At 35.8% G+C, this 16,790-nt stretch overlaps 1 protein-coding gene across 1 annotated transcript in view; it reads right to left on the bottom strand.

Annotated features, from left to right (window-relative positions):
• Positions 1–16,790, bottom strand: part of LOC104681666 — a 111,243-nt gene that overhangs the window by 42,489 nt on the left and 51,964 nt on the right. Inside the window, exons 10-12 of the mRNA XM_030937492.1 lie at positions 15,167–15,344; positions 8,978–9,109; positions 726–925 (exon numbers count right to left, since the gene is read on the bottom strand). Coding sequence (XP_030793352.1) covers positions 726–925; positions 8,978–9,109; positions 15,167–15,344 — 510 coding nt within the window. The remainder of the gene's footprint in view (positions 1–725; positions 926–8,977; positions 9,110–15,166; positions 15,345–16,790) is intronic.

Below are 16,790 nucleotides of genomic sequence, written 5' to 3'. Positions count from 1 at the left end.
TGTTTAACAGTGCACCAAAGAGCTTTCACAGGCAGTGGGAGTGGAAGGGTGGATTAGTGAAGTGGAATGTAATTGTCCTAATTGAAACTTGGCCAAAGCTCTGAGGAACTAGGAGAGGCAACCAGCCACATGCAAACTTAAGCAGCCCAGTGTTCTCTGACTCTAAGAAGTAAAAGAGAGAGAAATTAGAATGGGCATGGGCAGAGCTTCAAAACATGGCCTGTGAAGATGCCAAGGAAATTATTTCACTTTTAAGACCTTTTTAATTAAAAAGATGAAACAAATTTTATAAAAAGAAAATAATTTCACACCTGTATAGCTCAGCTGAGCAACATCTATAAGTATATGCAAGTATATAAAAGAAGAGTTTTCATTACCAGAAGAATCTCTACACAGCATATCAGTTGGTTATAAATTGAGTTGAAGTTGGTAGTTCATAGGGCCAGTTCCAAATCCATAGTTTGAAAATATACTAAAATAAACTGTCTTTAAAGAAAGCAGTTTTTTCTACAACTTTCCTTGCTCGAATAAGATATGTGAGCAAAAATATTTCCTTTGATTGTTACAATAAGCATTATTAACTTACAGGCATTCTAAAAGACCAGAGATTCATTTTAATAGGAGACACACACACACACACACACACACACACACACACACACACACTTCTACATTACAGAAATGCCTTTGAAATGTTCACAGGAAAATATCACAGTGTTGTTTACCTGAAACTCATCCTCCTGTCCTGGAAGGAAGAGCTGCTCTGAGCTGTCCTTGCGAAGACTTATTGGCCCAGTGACTCCTTTATCTCCATACACCCAGAGAGTGACATTGGCTCGAGTTCCTGTATTTCCCGTCAGCACTAACACCTTCCATTCATCTTCTGACAGAAGAGTCTTACCACTTTGGAAATGTCTGATTTCTTCTATGGGGGAATAAAGCATTAGTGGCAGATCAGATACAACATCAGGCTGACAGAATCCTTTGTCACATTGGAGCCAAAGGACATGAAAACTGGGCAGGGTAGGGTGAGGCAAGCAAGAGGCACTGCACTGTGAGGACTCCAGGGAGCGGATTTGTGCTTGTCTTCTCACAGCAAAGTTCTGGTCAACTGACACTCAACCACCCAAGTAAACTGGATTCCAACAATAAACATCTGACCTACCTGGCAATCTTTTACTTATCCAGGAGGGCAAACTAGAGTTTCTGTCCTATGTCCACAGATTTTTCATAAAGCTGCCTGCTTGACTTACATATTTTATATAGAACTACCACCATATAAAGTAACAAAAAGGGGGAATTAAAACTTGTTTTCACACACGATAAGTGGCAAATTGAGGGCAGAGAAAAATTTTCTGAAATATTTCCGAAAAAAATAAAAAAATACCTTACTGGAGTGGGCAATGGAAAGGATTTGGAACCAAAGAGAGAATTTTCACACACACAAATGGTTCCTGAGGTGCTCAGAGCAGTTGTCCACGAGAGCAGGGCTGCACAGCACTTGTGTTTCGCAATGCATCCTCTAGCAACCAGCAGTGCCCAAACACAGCCATGCCTGTTTGTAAAGAATGCCATGACGTCCCAAGCTAGAATGGCTGTCTTCTTCACACTCCCTTTCACCTGTGGTCTCATCTGAGGAGATACTGGGCCAGGCAGTGCTGAGGGCATCTCCCATGCTACTCTGCACTGGTTGTCTGAAAGTACCCCAACAACTGCACTTTAATTCTTAACTGATATTTCCACTTTGAAATCTTATACACCCAAGATGATGAGGTAAAAGTTCTCCATGTCAAATGGTTAAAAGGTAGCCAGAGCTGATCTCCTTCCTTTAATTCTGTAGCTTGAAACTATAGGTAGCCCTAGGCAGCACTTAGGATCTTACCGACAATGATGACAAGCCCAGCAAATATGAAATTATTCCTGCTAAGCTATAATGAACTAATTTTAAAACAAAAACCATGCAAAAATATACAAATAAAAACAAATGCTATGAAAGAACTGACATTCATTTTTTAAAGTTTTCTCTAGAATGTGCTGGGTAATCTCTGTCAGTATAACAGCTCTGGGTAATCTCTGTCTGTGGGAGTGACTGAACAATTTAATTGTTTTTAAGCTCCTAATATATGCAGGGTTCTGTGTTGCACCTTTCATATGCATTTCTCATTCAATCCTCATTCCAAACTCTTAAGGTGAGTCAAATTATGATGCCCATTTTAAGAAGAGGAAAAGAAGCAGGGAAATTAAATAATATGGCCGAGTCACATAGTAAGTAAACTATGGGATGTTTAACTGCAAAGCACCTGCACTTAAACAAGCTTAATAAGCATCCTGTATTCACCTAAACATAATTCACCAGGATGCAGCAGTGCTGCTAGCATATGAGGTTTTCTTCTGCGCTGCACACTATCCTAAGCACTTAACATTCATCATCAAGTCACTCTCACTCAACCCTCATACTACTCCTATGAAGTGCTGTCCCCTATTAAGCAGATGGACAAACTGGGGCTCAGAAGTGAAGTGACTTGCCCAGAGTTACACAGGAAGTAACAAGGAACCAAACTTCAAACTCAGGCAGAGCAAGTGTGAATTCCACGTCATTTACATCAGAAGTAGCTGACCTGGAAATGATCACAAAAATTGGTCCAACAAAATTTTATGACATGATCTAATTTTTAAAACTCAATGTTACATGTGAACATTTGGCCACTGTGCCTGACATTTCTAGTCAAATACACTTGGAATTTCCTCAGGCTCAGGCAACTGCATTACCAGATCTCTACTGACAAAGACTCCACAGCACATCCATGAGTTCCAGAGAGAAACTGGTGATCCTAGGTCAATGGCGAACATTATAGGATGTCGATCATTCACTCACTTACTATCTTGTGGATATCTTAGTCATCTAAAAGAATCACTTTTACTCAATTCGAGAAGACTTTAGTTCCTATTAATTGCTGGGCATTGTGTTAGGCTCACTGCTCTCATAATAACAGAACTGATGAAAAGTTTGAAAGATAAATAATGAGAGTCACGCCCTGGAGATACATGCTATCCAGTGGTGAAAACAGACATATAAATATCTGGATTTCAAATACTCAAATACCTTCATGGAAAACAAACAAACAAAAAAAAACTACTGAAAAGTTCTGGTGTAGCAGAGGGCAGGAAGTGAGTAATTAAGGAGTGGGCAGAAAAGGCTGCACAGAGGAAACCTCAGTGCTGGATGTAGGAAGATGGCTCAGAATTTTGCAGAAAGACAGGAAGAGCATTCTAAACAGAGGGAACAGCATTCCCAGCATGTACGTGGCTTGAAGCAGCAGGCATGCTGGAAGAACTGCAGGTGCCAATGTTCAGTTGAGCATAAGATACTATATGTGAAGAGGAGAGACAGAAACGTGAGGATCATGGAAGGCACTGGTCAAGCTGGAAGGGAGTTGGCACATCCTTTTGCAAGTAAGAGAGAACCAGTCACAATTTTAAAGTACGGTGGTGGTATGAGCTACGTATTAGAAAGATAGGTCCGAAACAGGGTGAACTATAGCAGGGACAGACTGAGGTAGGAAGGCCAGTGAACAAACAATAGACACAGGACAGTGAACAAACATACAAAGAAACAAACTCTGAAATGAAATCAAGAGACAATGGTTATTTAGTCTGAATTTTTTTCCATGTCTGTGCATGAATGAACACAAATCTATGTGTGTATGTGTTTAGCTTGTTTGTTTGATTTAATCTGCAAATGAGTTGATGTTTTCTAAGGTCCCTTATTCCTACGTTAACATGTTCTTGCATCACTTGCACAAAAATAACACATTGTCAAGGTACACTCATATTATAAAAATTGATGGCTAAATATGATATAATCTATAATACAGAATGATGTATTAAAGTTTGTACTGTTATCAATTAAATATGAATACCATGTAATACCACGATCTTTTGGAAATGAACCAACGTCCATTAGTCTCAGACTATAAATTTCTGCTGAGAACTGAGAACCATAAAAGCAGTTGCTTTTGTTGACCAGAAGTTTAAAATACTCTAAGCTAGGAAAATATTTAATGAGGACCCTGGATTAGTCAATAGACTTCTTCATGGTCACCCTGAATAAAATCTATGGTACCTAAGATGTATTCATATGACTCAAAAACATCCTCTGTGAGGGTGACTGAACAATTTAATTAAACACCAATCAGGTTGACTCAAACCAAAAAAAAAAAAAAAAAAAAATGTTAATCTACTTTGTGCTGCTGTTAGTCCACTGAAGCTCTAGCGGAAAAAATAAATTACTCATAGAAATAAATAACAAATTAGCTGATTCTAATAGTTCATGGGTTGATTAAAGTTGAGGTCAGCATAAGCATGAATTACCTTCAGAGTGTGGCCATAAAGGGACAGCTTGTATAGCCTCTGTATGCTATTCCAAGATAATATTTGAGAAAGCTGATTTATTCTAACATGTCATTGAAAACAACTGAAAACAAATGCTTCCTAATATCTGATAGTGTAATATCAGATATTTAAACCCTAATTTCAAAACATATAAATCTGAAAAAAAATAAGACAGTGAAAGCATTCCCCTATAGTTATCTTGCAATGGATGAAATCTATTTCTACAAAATTAACATAGTCTTGTTATATTCATAAATTTCAGTTTCTCAATGAAGGGATACAAAGCACAGGATGCACAAAGCTGGTGCAGATAACTAACATAGAAAACAGAATCAAATAATCAAAGGCATCCTAACATGCTTGCACATTGGATTAATACCAGGAAGATAAAAACTAACCAGTAACAAGGCAAAGGTCTGTGGCTTGGTTGAAAGATCAGTTATATGTTTTACACTGAAAGGATATTATGAATAAAATATCCTAATGATGTTACTATAAACCAGAAATGCAATTAAAATGCCCAAAACATGTATTCCAAGCTGAGACTGTATCAACTGATGTATAAGATCCCATAAAAGGAATACCATTATTCTAAACTGTTCAGATTATATGAGAAGACAGGTTCCTACTTGGAGATTCACACTTTAAGAGAAATATTCATAAAGGTGAAGAGTCTAAAACCATACATAAAAAGAAACTATTAAAGCAATACATTTGACACAGATGAGAATACACTAAAAAGAAATACTGAGAATCCACTTTTTGGTATATTTATATACATATAAGATGAATATACTAAGAGGAAATGAGAATATACTAAGAAAAAACAACAATGGTTGTTTTATAGAAGAAAATATTGATTTTTTTATAAACTAAAAGAATTTATGGGTAGCTTTTCTGCTCAACATAAGGAGGTACTTTCAAGTGATTAGGATGATTTGAAATGGAATGGTTTATTTCTGCACTCTTCCTATGAATCTCTATGTTGCTTATGATGTGTCAGAGGTCTCTTCAAATCCTCAATCTATGATGAATGAAAACTCACACTACCTTTACAATATAATTTACAACACCACGAGCATTAAAAAAAAAAAAACTATATTTCACTCTGGATGCCACGTGCTATTTTTTATATTAAAAGGGACATAAAAATTACGATGAGAATAACCATTAATATAATTAATATAACTACTTTGTAATTCCATTTATGGGAATTATTCTAATGAAATAATATATAGATGAGCATCCATTACAAATTATAAGAAAATAGGTAAATATGTTATGCTACATCAACACAATGGATTATTTATAGCTATTAAATTTTATTAAAAATACTTATTATGAAAAGTCCTTAAATGATTAATACCTTCTATTAACTGAGAAAGTTACAAAATGATATATTTAATATAATCTACAAGTGTGTATACATACATATATACACAAGTATAAATACATTTTTAAGTGATCTTCGGGGAAGTAGCAAGATGATATAATTTTAAGATTTTCCTGTATGCTTTATGTATTCTAATTTTTTTCAGAATGCAATTATTTTTAGTCAAAGATGACTACCCAAGATTTTTCAGAATAAATTTACTGACTACTGTTTTTAAGGAAGACTTCAACTAATAGATTTTTTTTCTGCCCAGGTTTGTTTTTAAAGTATTGGCACCTAAACATATTTAAGAAAGAAAATGCCATGGCTGAGACCTTGGCCCAGATTAGGATTTGCCTGGCAACACTGTGGAGCATGCCACCACAAACAGATGATGGACTGGCAGGATGGCTGCACTGCACTGTTCAAGTGTCCATGCACAGAGACAAGTGACTGGAGCTAAGACTTGCATAACATTCATCTTCCTGGGTCTTGATTTTCTCATTCATAGAAATAAGTAGTTGCTGGAAAGATATCTAAGGGCAATTTCAGTTCAGAGCATCAAATCATAAGTCTGCTCTTTTTATATTCGGTTTGAATGTGTTTAAATGCAGTGTTTCCAAACTTAAAATTATGCAGAAGTAATGTATATTCTCACTTAATTTTTAAAATATGAATTTCCAAAGTATTTATGAATAATATGGTGTCTTAGATTTGCTTTAAAATAATTAAATGAGGACATTGTAGGGCATAGCAGGAAGGACCATAACTAAAACAGGACTATGCCTATGTTGATCATTATTGAAGCTGAGTGATGGGTACATGGGGGTTCATTTGTCCATTCTCTCTACCTTTGTATTGGTTTAAAATTTTCCATAATAAAAAGGTTATTCTAAAAAAAATAAGATTCCTTCCTCAACCCCACCCCACCCTAACAAAATTAATATCATAATGCAGTTTAGACCTAAAGGAAAGCCTCGCAAATTTAATGACACTATATCTCTACTTAACTACTACAAAATAACTATTTATCATATATGTGCTATTTTAAGTTCTAAATTCTCTTGCCCCTTTGATGTAGATGAGAAAAGTTCCATCTTTCTCCTTAATAAATAAGCATTTTGAATGGAGAGAGAACCGTTTTATTTTTTCTATAATTCCTCATTTCCAAAACTATACATCTTGCCCTATCCCAAAAGTGGATGGACAAATATAGTCTCATTCTTAAGGAACTGAAATTTGGTTTTAGATATCTTTAAAAGTAGAAAATAAGTTTTCTAAAGTGTTTTTCAACGAACATATTTTAATATGAATGGCTAATGTAACCCAAATCTATCTTGACAGCTAAGCTACAAAACCAAGAGGAAGGTATTTCTTTCAAGAGGCAACTTTTAACTATTGCAGTCCTTTCATAGGTAGAAAAAAGACAACTAAAGGGAGTCATGATCTAATTACTCAGTAACAGATGAGAGAGAGCCTTCTAGGGAAATATTCATACATGAAGACATTTTTTCTTCACTTAAAGTCATGGATGCTATAAAACCACTCCGACTACAAACCGAGAAGGCAAAATTTAACCATATCGTTCGTGGGCATTTTATAGGTGGCGTTTGCCTTACAGGAGCCTCATCATCTGGACTTCCCAGATTTCATATCCAAGGCCAAAATCTGTGACAGGTCAATGTTTTAAAAAGTTCTTGAAGAAACTGAGCTCAGTCTCCATTTTCTCAGTCTTTGGCCCACTCTCCATTTCCACTGTATTGCCATTAACCAAATGAAGAAACTTATAAGTCTTTTTACAATTAATTAATGACTTAAATTTTATTTTGTGTCTCATATGCCCTGGGTATTTCTTTCATCTCAATTATCAGGTTTTAGCCTTCCATTTCTGTGTGATTGTTTAATGTTTATCCGAACAGCTCACCTATCAAATTCAAGAGGGCAGAGACCAAGTCTGTTTTAGCTATAACATCTGACATTTAATGGGCACACAATTCATATTTAATGTTTAATTAAATGAAATAATTATTTGAAAAGGTTTAGGTTTATCATGAAGCCTAATTTTGTCATTTTTACAAATTACTTGGCCTACCTCAATAAAAAAAAAATTCTTAAAAATTTCACAATGGTAACATTTTAAAAATATTTTTGCCAGAACAAATTTTCATAAGACGTATAGAAGGTTTTCTCATAAGCATTTTGCCACTCATTTAAAAAGTATTTATCCCCCAGGGATTTCGGCTAGCATGTTATTTTCAACCAAGTCAAATTTTACTTGAGGTGGCCATCCCTGATTTAGATACCATTACTTCCTGACACAAGACTGAATTCTGCTGTGAGAAATTTTAATTAAGCACATATTTCTCATTCAGTGTGATTCTTCACACTGCTCCATGGATTCATGACATGACATGGAAATAAAAAACTGAGACTAGTCCTTTGCAGCAAAAATCAAAAGGCTAATTTCTCTTCCCTATGTTCATGTGCTAATAGCTTAGGATGGTCAACAAGAGATGTCTATTATATTACTATCTGAAACAAAAGCTAGCATACCCAATAACTAATTTTTAAAAATCACTTTTTTAAAGGTAACATTATAATTTATCTGTCTCCCAAGATGGGTTTTTAAACAATGGTCCCCCAGAGACGGTCCTCTATTTCATTTTACCCAAAGATGACTAGATTCTGATACACAGAATTTGTCAGATATCATACATTACACTTTCCCGTCAGATAAAAGTTAATACATTTAAGAGAAAGAAAAATGATCAAACTAATATACAAACTAGGAATTTAAGCCTCTGGGACCGAGAGCACTTTTTTTCAAGCTTCACTTTCTATACCAGAGAAATACAGATTATTTTTGTCGTTGCTTAGACTTTGGTGAGAATTTACCATTTTTCATAAAATATATTCATAAAATATTGTGTAGGTAATAGTTCAATTGATGTTATAATTTAATACTATCTTCTTTTCAACACATTGTTCTGGATGAACATTAAATTTAAGACAAAGAAACACATTTAAAAATATATGTATTCTTTATAATATAAAATTAAGGCATAAAAAAGCAAGATAACAGCCTACAAGCAGTCCATGTGGTATAACATAATATATGCTATAAAATAATTTAATAGTGTTCCTGCGATGGCCACAGGAAGAAATAATGCAGGCAAACAAACCAAAAGTAGGAAAGCAAACGCTGTGGCTTACTTGCAGTTGAAGAAGGTAAGGGACTCCTATCCTCAGATTCTGGGGGTATTTTTTTCTGCTTTTTTGACTCATGGATCTTTTCTTCTTCTTGGCTGGGTGTTGCAGACATTCCCATTGGGTTTTCTCTGCCAACTGAAATTAAGATTTTAAAAGATGCCATCCTTTCAAAATCACTTGCTGCTTCTCAGAATACTCACCATATGTTCAGCTATGCAAGTTTAAGTTTTGTCATTGTTTCCATTTCAATGCCTAGTCAAATCTCTTTACTCAGAATTACGTAGTTAACAGAAAATGACTTCTTATTCTTACCAGCAGGCTGTGCATAGATGGCATCCCTATAAAACCTACTCATTGCTTTGCAAATCCGAATGATAGTTTAACATCACAATATGAATCAAACAACTTATTCAAAATGGTTTTCTTATAGATTCTAAATGGGAACTTCCTTAACAATCTTTTACTTTGCCTTCCTCAAAAGGGGAAACTAAAACGTCATTCAAACAGGATTTCATGTGACCTTACTGAAATATGTGAATCAACAAAATATACACATATCTATAAGCAATGAAAAACATTAGCTACTTTTCTACCTTTTACTTAGAAGCAAGTTGTTTTGGAGTCTTGTTTAGAAATAGGTATCTCTAAGTTAAATAATGACTTCAGCTTTATAGTATATGCTCCTAAGTGCTATTTATATTTAGGATTTCAAATTCAAGTTGTTTGTGTTCATTTTCTAGGATCAGGCATAGGCATATTGTTTTTAAATGGTGGTAATTCACACTATGAATGGCTTTAGGTTCTCATCAGCAACAAAAAATTATGTAAATTTCTGATTCTATATGATAAAGAGTAATAACAACTACTTCTTAATACCACAATTGCAGTCAACAATGTAAGATGACTCACAAAGTAAGAAAGCATAACAACCTCAAAGGTATGCTTAGTAGAAATTAGCAACACTTATCACACAGGGTGATGGTGCAGACTCCACAATACTGGTGGCTGAAGAACTGTCCATGATTACACTGTTATTTATATCCTTCAGGTGTTATATCATTTCAGACAATAATAAGCTTTTAAATACTAATCCTTATAAAACATAGTTTTTCCATGTGGTTTATATACAATAAAATGCTGAGACACTAAAAATTGATAATAAAGGAATTTTAAAACATTAAAAAGAAGATAGAAATAACTAGAAATATGTTCATAGAGAATAAATAAGTAATTGTAGAGGGAAAAAATTAAGATTCTTATATATAACTAAGAGTTCATTTACCAATGTAATGTAGAAATACAGAATCTACAAAAAGATAAACTATCTTCCAGTCACTGCATAGCACTAGGAATAAATCAATGTATAAGAAATGGCTTCTGACATTGATGGGGTTACAGCCCAGAAAGAGAACACATAAACATAACCTCTGATAGATACTGATGAGCTCTTTAACTGACACAAGCACAGCGTGCATAGGGAGCACAGAGGAGAAAACAATTAATGTGCCAGTCCATTAGAAACAAGCCCAAAAAGGGTTGCACAACAGGGCCAGTCTATGCAGAACTGTGAAACGAGAATGAGCATTTTACCTCTCTATCCTCCCCACACTGGCTTCTCATTAATTCTACCTCCGCTTCTCAAAAAGTACACCAATATCTCTTTATACGACACAGTAGTAGGGAATTCAGAAAGTGGAAGACATTTTCTGGAAATGTCATCCAGCACCTTCCTATCCCTCTGTAGAGAAGGCTTCCCACTTTGTCTTTAGGCCAGGTGGGTTACAGAAAGATGTTCAAAAGCCAAGTACCAAAGTGACCCTCCAATAATACAATACTTTGAACTGGAGCAACCCTTAGTAGCTCTTTGTCTGACTTTTACAATTTAAAAAAAAAGTGAAAACTCTATCACTAGCAATGTAAAACAGAACCTGTGGTGAAGGTGAAAGAACCAGAGCTGTCTAGGTAGAGATGTTATCAAAAGGTATATGTTACCTATACAGCTGGATTTGGATGATTAATGACTCACTTCAGGTAGTACCTCGTTATATCCAAAATTTAGGCTATATCAAGATCTACCAGACAATAAAGGCAGTAACTCTACAAAATCAACTAGGAAAAGTCTTTTGTTTTATTGAATACCTTCTATTTTAAAAGTAAAACAAGTGAAAACTTACATAATAGCAATGATTATAGTGTCACATTAGTGCATATATATTTTAAATCCATATAGTCTATTTTATCATCTGAAACATATTTTGTCATATTTTTCTAATACTGTAATATACATAGTCAGAATTTTATGACTTGGATATATGACAGTATTTCATTTAGATTTTTATGGTTGAATGATCTTAGCAGACTAGAATGAAGCAAAAATGAAATTTCCAAACATAGTTTAAGGCAAACTTCCTTCCATAAGACTTGAACCTGAAAGAAATTCTTATTGTAATAAAAACGTAACATCTGAACCATATCTTCAGTCCTGCATTTTTGAGGGGTTACTAATAGCCAGAGTCTCATGATCTATATACAGAGAATGGCTCATACCATAAAACTGGGCTGGAATTAGAGCAAGAGGAGGCAAATTTCTGTGCAAAAGTCAAGTCTCTGGTAAAGTACTTCTAAAAACTTAGATAGGTTCACTCTTTCCTAAGTATTCTATAAAAGTAATAGTACACTGAAGTTAGTGAAAAGTTACATGTTATATTGATCTACAGTTCTTTAAAACAATACCTAGCAGTGTGGCTGTATGGAATTATAAATGCAGGTTTATTATCTAGAGGAACAGAATGAAGAAAACTTTCAAATTGTCCAAATATCCAGATAATCAATGGAGAATCTTCTCCATAGGCTCAGTATAATAACTAATCACATAAGCCCAAGGGGTCAGATCTTTTCACACTTTCTCCTATATATACTGCGAATATAAATTCATGAAAATAGAGAATGAAGAGGTTTTACTGCACACGCTAGCAAGAACAGCTAAATGGTAGTGGGACAAATGACTTTTATTATAAATTCCCAATACACAGTAAATTAAACCAAATCCTTGCCAAACTCTAGATGAAAAAAATCAATCACAGAGAAATGAAATATGCAAAGTGATTAAAAGAGGTGATGAGACGGAATCTCTTGTCTTTCAGGAATCTATCGACTCTATTTAAGTGATAAAAGAAAATATGACGTGAAGTGCTCTTCCTCTCTTTAATAATCATAACAGCAAATACTTGCACAGCACTTGCTGAGTACCAGACAGTATTCTAATCATCTTACATATGTTAATTCATGTAATTCTCACACCACAACTGAGTGAAGGCACTCTTAGTCCTCATTTGACAGAACAGAGGCAGGTGGTCCAAGAGCTGTGAGAGCATACCACTGGCAAAAGGTGCCCTCCCAGGACCTGCAGTCTGGCTCTCAAAGCCTGTGTGCTGAAATCCTACCCTTGTCCCTCTACCCTGCTATACTTCTGAGCCTCTTGCTGTTTGGTGGGTGGAAACTGTCAATGAGACTGCCCTCGTCCTTGGCTGAGCAGAGCTGTGCCCTCCACGTGATTGTGTGCCATGTCAGACCAGGCAGCTTGTAGACATTTACTTGAGGTGCAGCGGCTTCCAAGGAAGCCAGGACCACTCATTCAGGTTGCATGCCTGGGGGCAACAGGTGGAGTCTCTTGAGAGTAACCTTATGATTCTCTTCCTACCACAATTTCTTACCCTATCCAAGTCCCCTTATCACTCAGGGTACCTCACAACTTTAACTCTGCTTTCTAGACAACTATGAGGAAAAGTTTATACTGAAAAAAAAAAAAGTTTCAGCTTAACGTTTTGGGGGGCTGCTCTATCTCTGTATTAGAATATAAACAATTCAAAATTCCCAAATGTTTTTGGGAGTGAACTTTTTTGGCACAGTAGGTTCAATCTATCATATGTAGATAGTATAGTTAGAAAACGTTCTATCGGGAGGCCAAGGCAGGCAGATCACGAGGTCAGAAGATCGAGACCATCCTGGCTAACATGGTGACACCCAGTCTCTACCAAAAATACAAAAAATTAGCCGGGCATGGTGGCGGGCGCCTGTAGTCTCAGCTACTCGGGAGGCTGAGGCAGGAGAATGGCGGGAACCCGGGAGGCGGAGCTTGCAGTGAGCCGAGATCGCCACTGCACTCCAGCCTGGGCGACTGAGAGAGACCGTCAAAAAAAAAAAAAAAAAAGTAAGAAAGGGGCGGGGAGGGGAGGGGAAGGAGAAAATATTCTAAAACAATAAAATGACTTGGGGAATTACTGTAACCTTTTTTTTTTTTTTCAGCTAGAGTGCAGTGGAGCGTTCTTAGCTCCCTGCAAACTCCACCTCCCAGGTTCAAGTGATTCTCCTTCCAGTAGCTGGGATTACAGGCATGCACCACCACGCCCAGCTAATTTTTGTATTTTTAGTAGAGACAGGGTTTCACCATGTTGGCCAGGCTGGTCTCAAACTCCTGGACTTAAGTGATCCACCCGTCTTGGCTTCTCAAAGTGCTGGGATTATAGGTGTGAGCCACCGTGCCTGGCCCTACAAACTTTTACATAAACATTCTGTCACTCTTCACAAAATCCCCTAAGATAGAGTTTTTAACACTCAGAAATCCTAATGGAATGCTCTTCTTGTGAAATTGGAAAGTATTATTTTGTATTTTGAAGAAATGTTGAAGCTTTCAAACCCTTCCTCAGAATTCCTAGGATTCATGAATCTTCAATAAAATTTCTAAAGCAATGTCTCTTGCATTCTTGCCCTTGTTAAAGCAGGAGGCTGCCTCTAGCAAATAGAGAAGAAAACAAACCATCCATGCTTTAGTAACAATTAAATTGTAGGAGCTGTAAAGAATGGCTTTGTTTCTATTGGTTCTTTTAGTACAAATACCCTAATGTTGACAAATGTGGCTTTTTATTATCTCTCTCTTATGTCCTGCCACAAATTACGTTTCTTCTTCTCATTTCTTTTTCTATTATTTGAATCTCTTCTTTTTCACCTTTTCATCTCTACCTGCTTCCTGGTCATTTCTGTTTTCTCCCTGTGCTCTTCCAGCATGGCAGCTGACCCCTGCTAGCTATTTCCCACTGCTCTTTTTCTACTCCTGTATCCTTCTGCTGGCTTTGAAGTCACCTGTTTCCCTTCAGAGCTCCAGAGGCAGATGGCATATGCATTGTGTCAAGGCAGAATGCCACTCTGGGCCAGCCTGTGGGAAAATGAAGGGTGGAGGGAGTGGTGGTATGGATGGCAGTCAACTCAGGTATACTAGCCCAACAGTTTACAAAATTTTTAAAAAGGCAGCTAAAGGCTAAAAAGTAGTTGATGCAGATAGAGTGAAGAACACGGCCAAATATACCATCATGTTACATTAGGATCATTTTATTCCTATTCTAAGCTATCTTCTGTGGGATATTATATATACACATACAGTAAACATGGACTCTCATAAGCCAACAGAAGCTAAACAAAAGTCAGACCAAGAAAATGACACAGATATTGAGTAAGCCAAAATTCAGGGAACCACATCAAGCAAAAATTAGATAGCAAACTAAACTTCAAGATAATTGAAAAATATAATAAAGTTACTTTATTAGCCTTTGTGTTGAAACACATTTTAAGGTTTGAAAACAAATACATGTTTAAATAATGTCCTCATATCTTCATTTCGATTTGCTAGAGAACATGAACTTAGATATGAGAGAAACCAGTTTCAAAATATTCACATTTCTGTCCTATCTTGAGATTTTTTCCAAATCCTATTTTTAATCCAAATCCCACTTGTGTTGATCTTTATTCCATCTCTTTTTATACTGCAACCATTAAAAATTAATAGCAATGAATCTGAGAATGTTTCTAACAGCCTCATTCCTCTCAGGGTATATGCTATCCTTAAAAAACAAAGATTCAAACATGCACATGTACACAGACACACGAATGCACACATACATCTTTCAAAGTTACAAAGAAGTTCAATGTAGCAAAAACTCTATACCTAATATTAATTTATCTGAAAACTTGAGGCAACCGTCTTCGTTATGTTTTCCTTCCATTGCTTCTGGAATGACAACAAACAAAAAAGCCTAACAGCAGAGATTTGCTTAGTAAAAATGTGATGAAATTTTCAGACACTGTACACAAACCATCATAAAGCAAACCAAAAAGCAAAGTATGTCAGAGTAAACATACATTGGATGACTTGTGGATAGAAGCAAACATTCTCATCCTTGGTATAAATCATTGGTTTTGCCTGCCCATCCGACTGAAGGCCAACAAACAATCCTGGGCTCTTCGTAGATTCCAGGCTTATGGATGCATTCTCCAAGTTCTTCTTAATTTTAAAATGACAGTAGACATCTCCTGTACCCTACAATCAATACAAAATGATTCAATAAATGTGAGCAAGTCCTAAAAGACAGAATTTAAAACCAGTCATTTTACAAGAATATAATTTTGTCTCGTTTCACATCACTATGATAAATCTAGAGACTTTTTACATAAATTGCCCTGTGTGCTTCATCCTATTTCACAAGATCCAGAAACAGAGACCACATGATGGGTTGAGGCAAGGACACATGCCTTTGGACAAAAAGCTCTGAATAGCGTAAGAGCTTCAACTAAGGAGAGTGTTGTGTATGCTGTATTTCATTTTAGAGTTGCTCACCTCTATGGGTGAATGTAGAATATTAAAATGTGGAACTTTTCTTTTAGAAAATACTCTAAAGTGGTGGGAAAAGGGCTATTCTTACCATAGGTCAATTTACATTTAAATTTAAACTAATTTTCTGTGCTACTCTGCATTTTCCAGATTGAATTTTCATAAACAGCATGCACACAAATGATGCAAAGACTGTAAGAGAAAAATATTCAAGAATTCAATGCCTAGCGGTAATCTACACACTCTCAGATTATTATAACACTTCTCCCTTCTTTAAGCCATTTATAATCTAATATTAGAAAATATTTTGCCTTTCATTGTTTTAAAAGTTTCCTTACAGGATTTCAGTCCTAACTAATGAGTTTTATAAGGATGGATTAAAATTTCCACTAGTAACTATTATTTTATTTGTAATACAAATGATATTCTAGTCTCCACTCAAATGTGAGATTCTTGTCAGTAAGAACCAAGGCAGTCTCTCTCTTTCTCTCTCTCTTTTTATAAATATAAAGTAAGCCATTTCTATCTTCTGTTCTTGTTCTAAATTCAATAAGATTCTGGCCTTGCATTGTACATGGTTGAGTAGAGAAGACAACCACGTATACAGATAAAAAGTAGGGAAAGGTGAGCTAGGGGTAGGGATAGGAAATTTCAGATAGAGGGGCACCATAAACTAAGGCAGAGGGGCCATAGGCAGCATGGTGTATGGATGAACAAGCACCTAAATGATGCTGAACAATAGAGAAGGTAAGTGCAGAAGAGCAGCTTCAGTTTGTTTGCAGCATAGGAAGTTTAGGCCTTATCATAGACCATCTGTTTTCTTTCCTGAGATTCCCAAACCTCCTAAATGATATATTTGCATACATTAAGGTTTACTCTTTGTGCTATACAATTCTGTGGGTTTTAACAAATCTATAATGTCTCGTATCCGTTATTACAATAGCATACGGAATAATCGTACTGCCCTAAAGATTCCCTATGCTTCATCTATTTATCCTTTCCATACTTCCCTCAAATCCCTAGCAAACACTGATCATTTTACTGTGTCTATAGCTTTGCGTTTTCCAGAACGTCCTACAATTGGAATGGGGTAATACGTAACCTCATCATACTGGCTTCTTACACTTAGCAATATGCAATTAAGTTTCCTTAATG

The sequence above is a fragment of the Rhinopithecus roxellana genome, chromosome 9, assembly GCF_007565055.1.
Source record: "Rhinopithecus roxellana isolate Shanxi Qingling chromosome 9, ASM756505v1, whole genome shotgun sequence".
Taxonomy (NCBI): Eukaryota; Metazoa; Chordata; class Mammalia; order Primates; family Cercopithecidae; genus Rhinopithecus; species Rhinopithecus roxellana.
The sequence above is the reverse complement of the archived record's forward strand: the minus strand, read 5'-3'. Positions and strand labels throughout refer to the sequence as shown.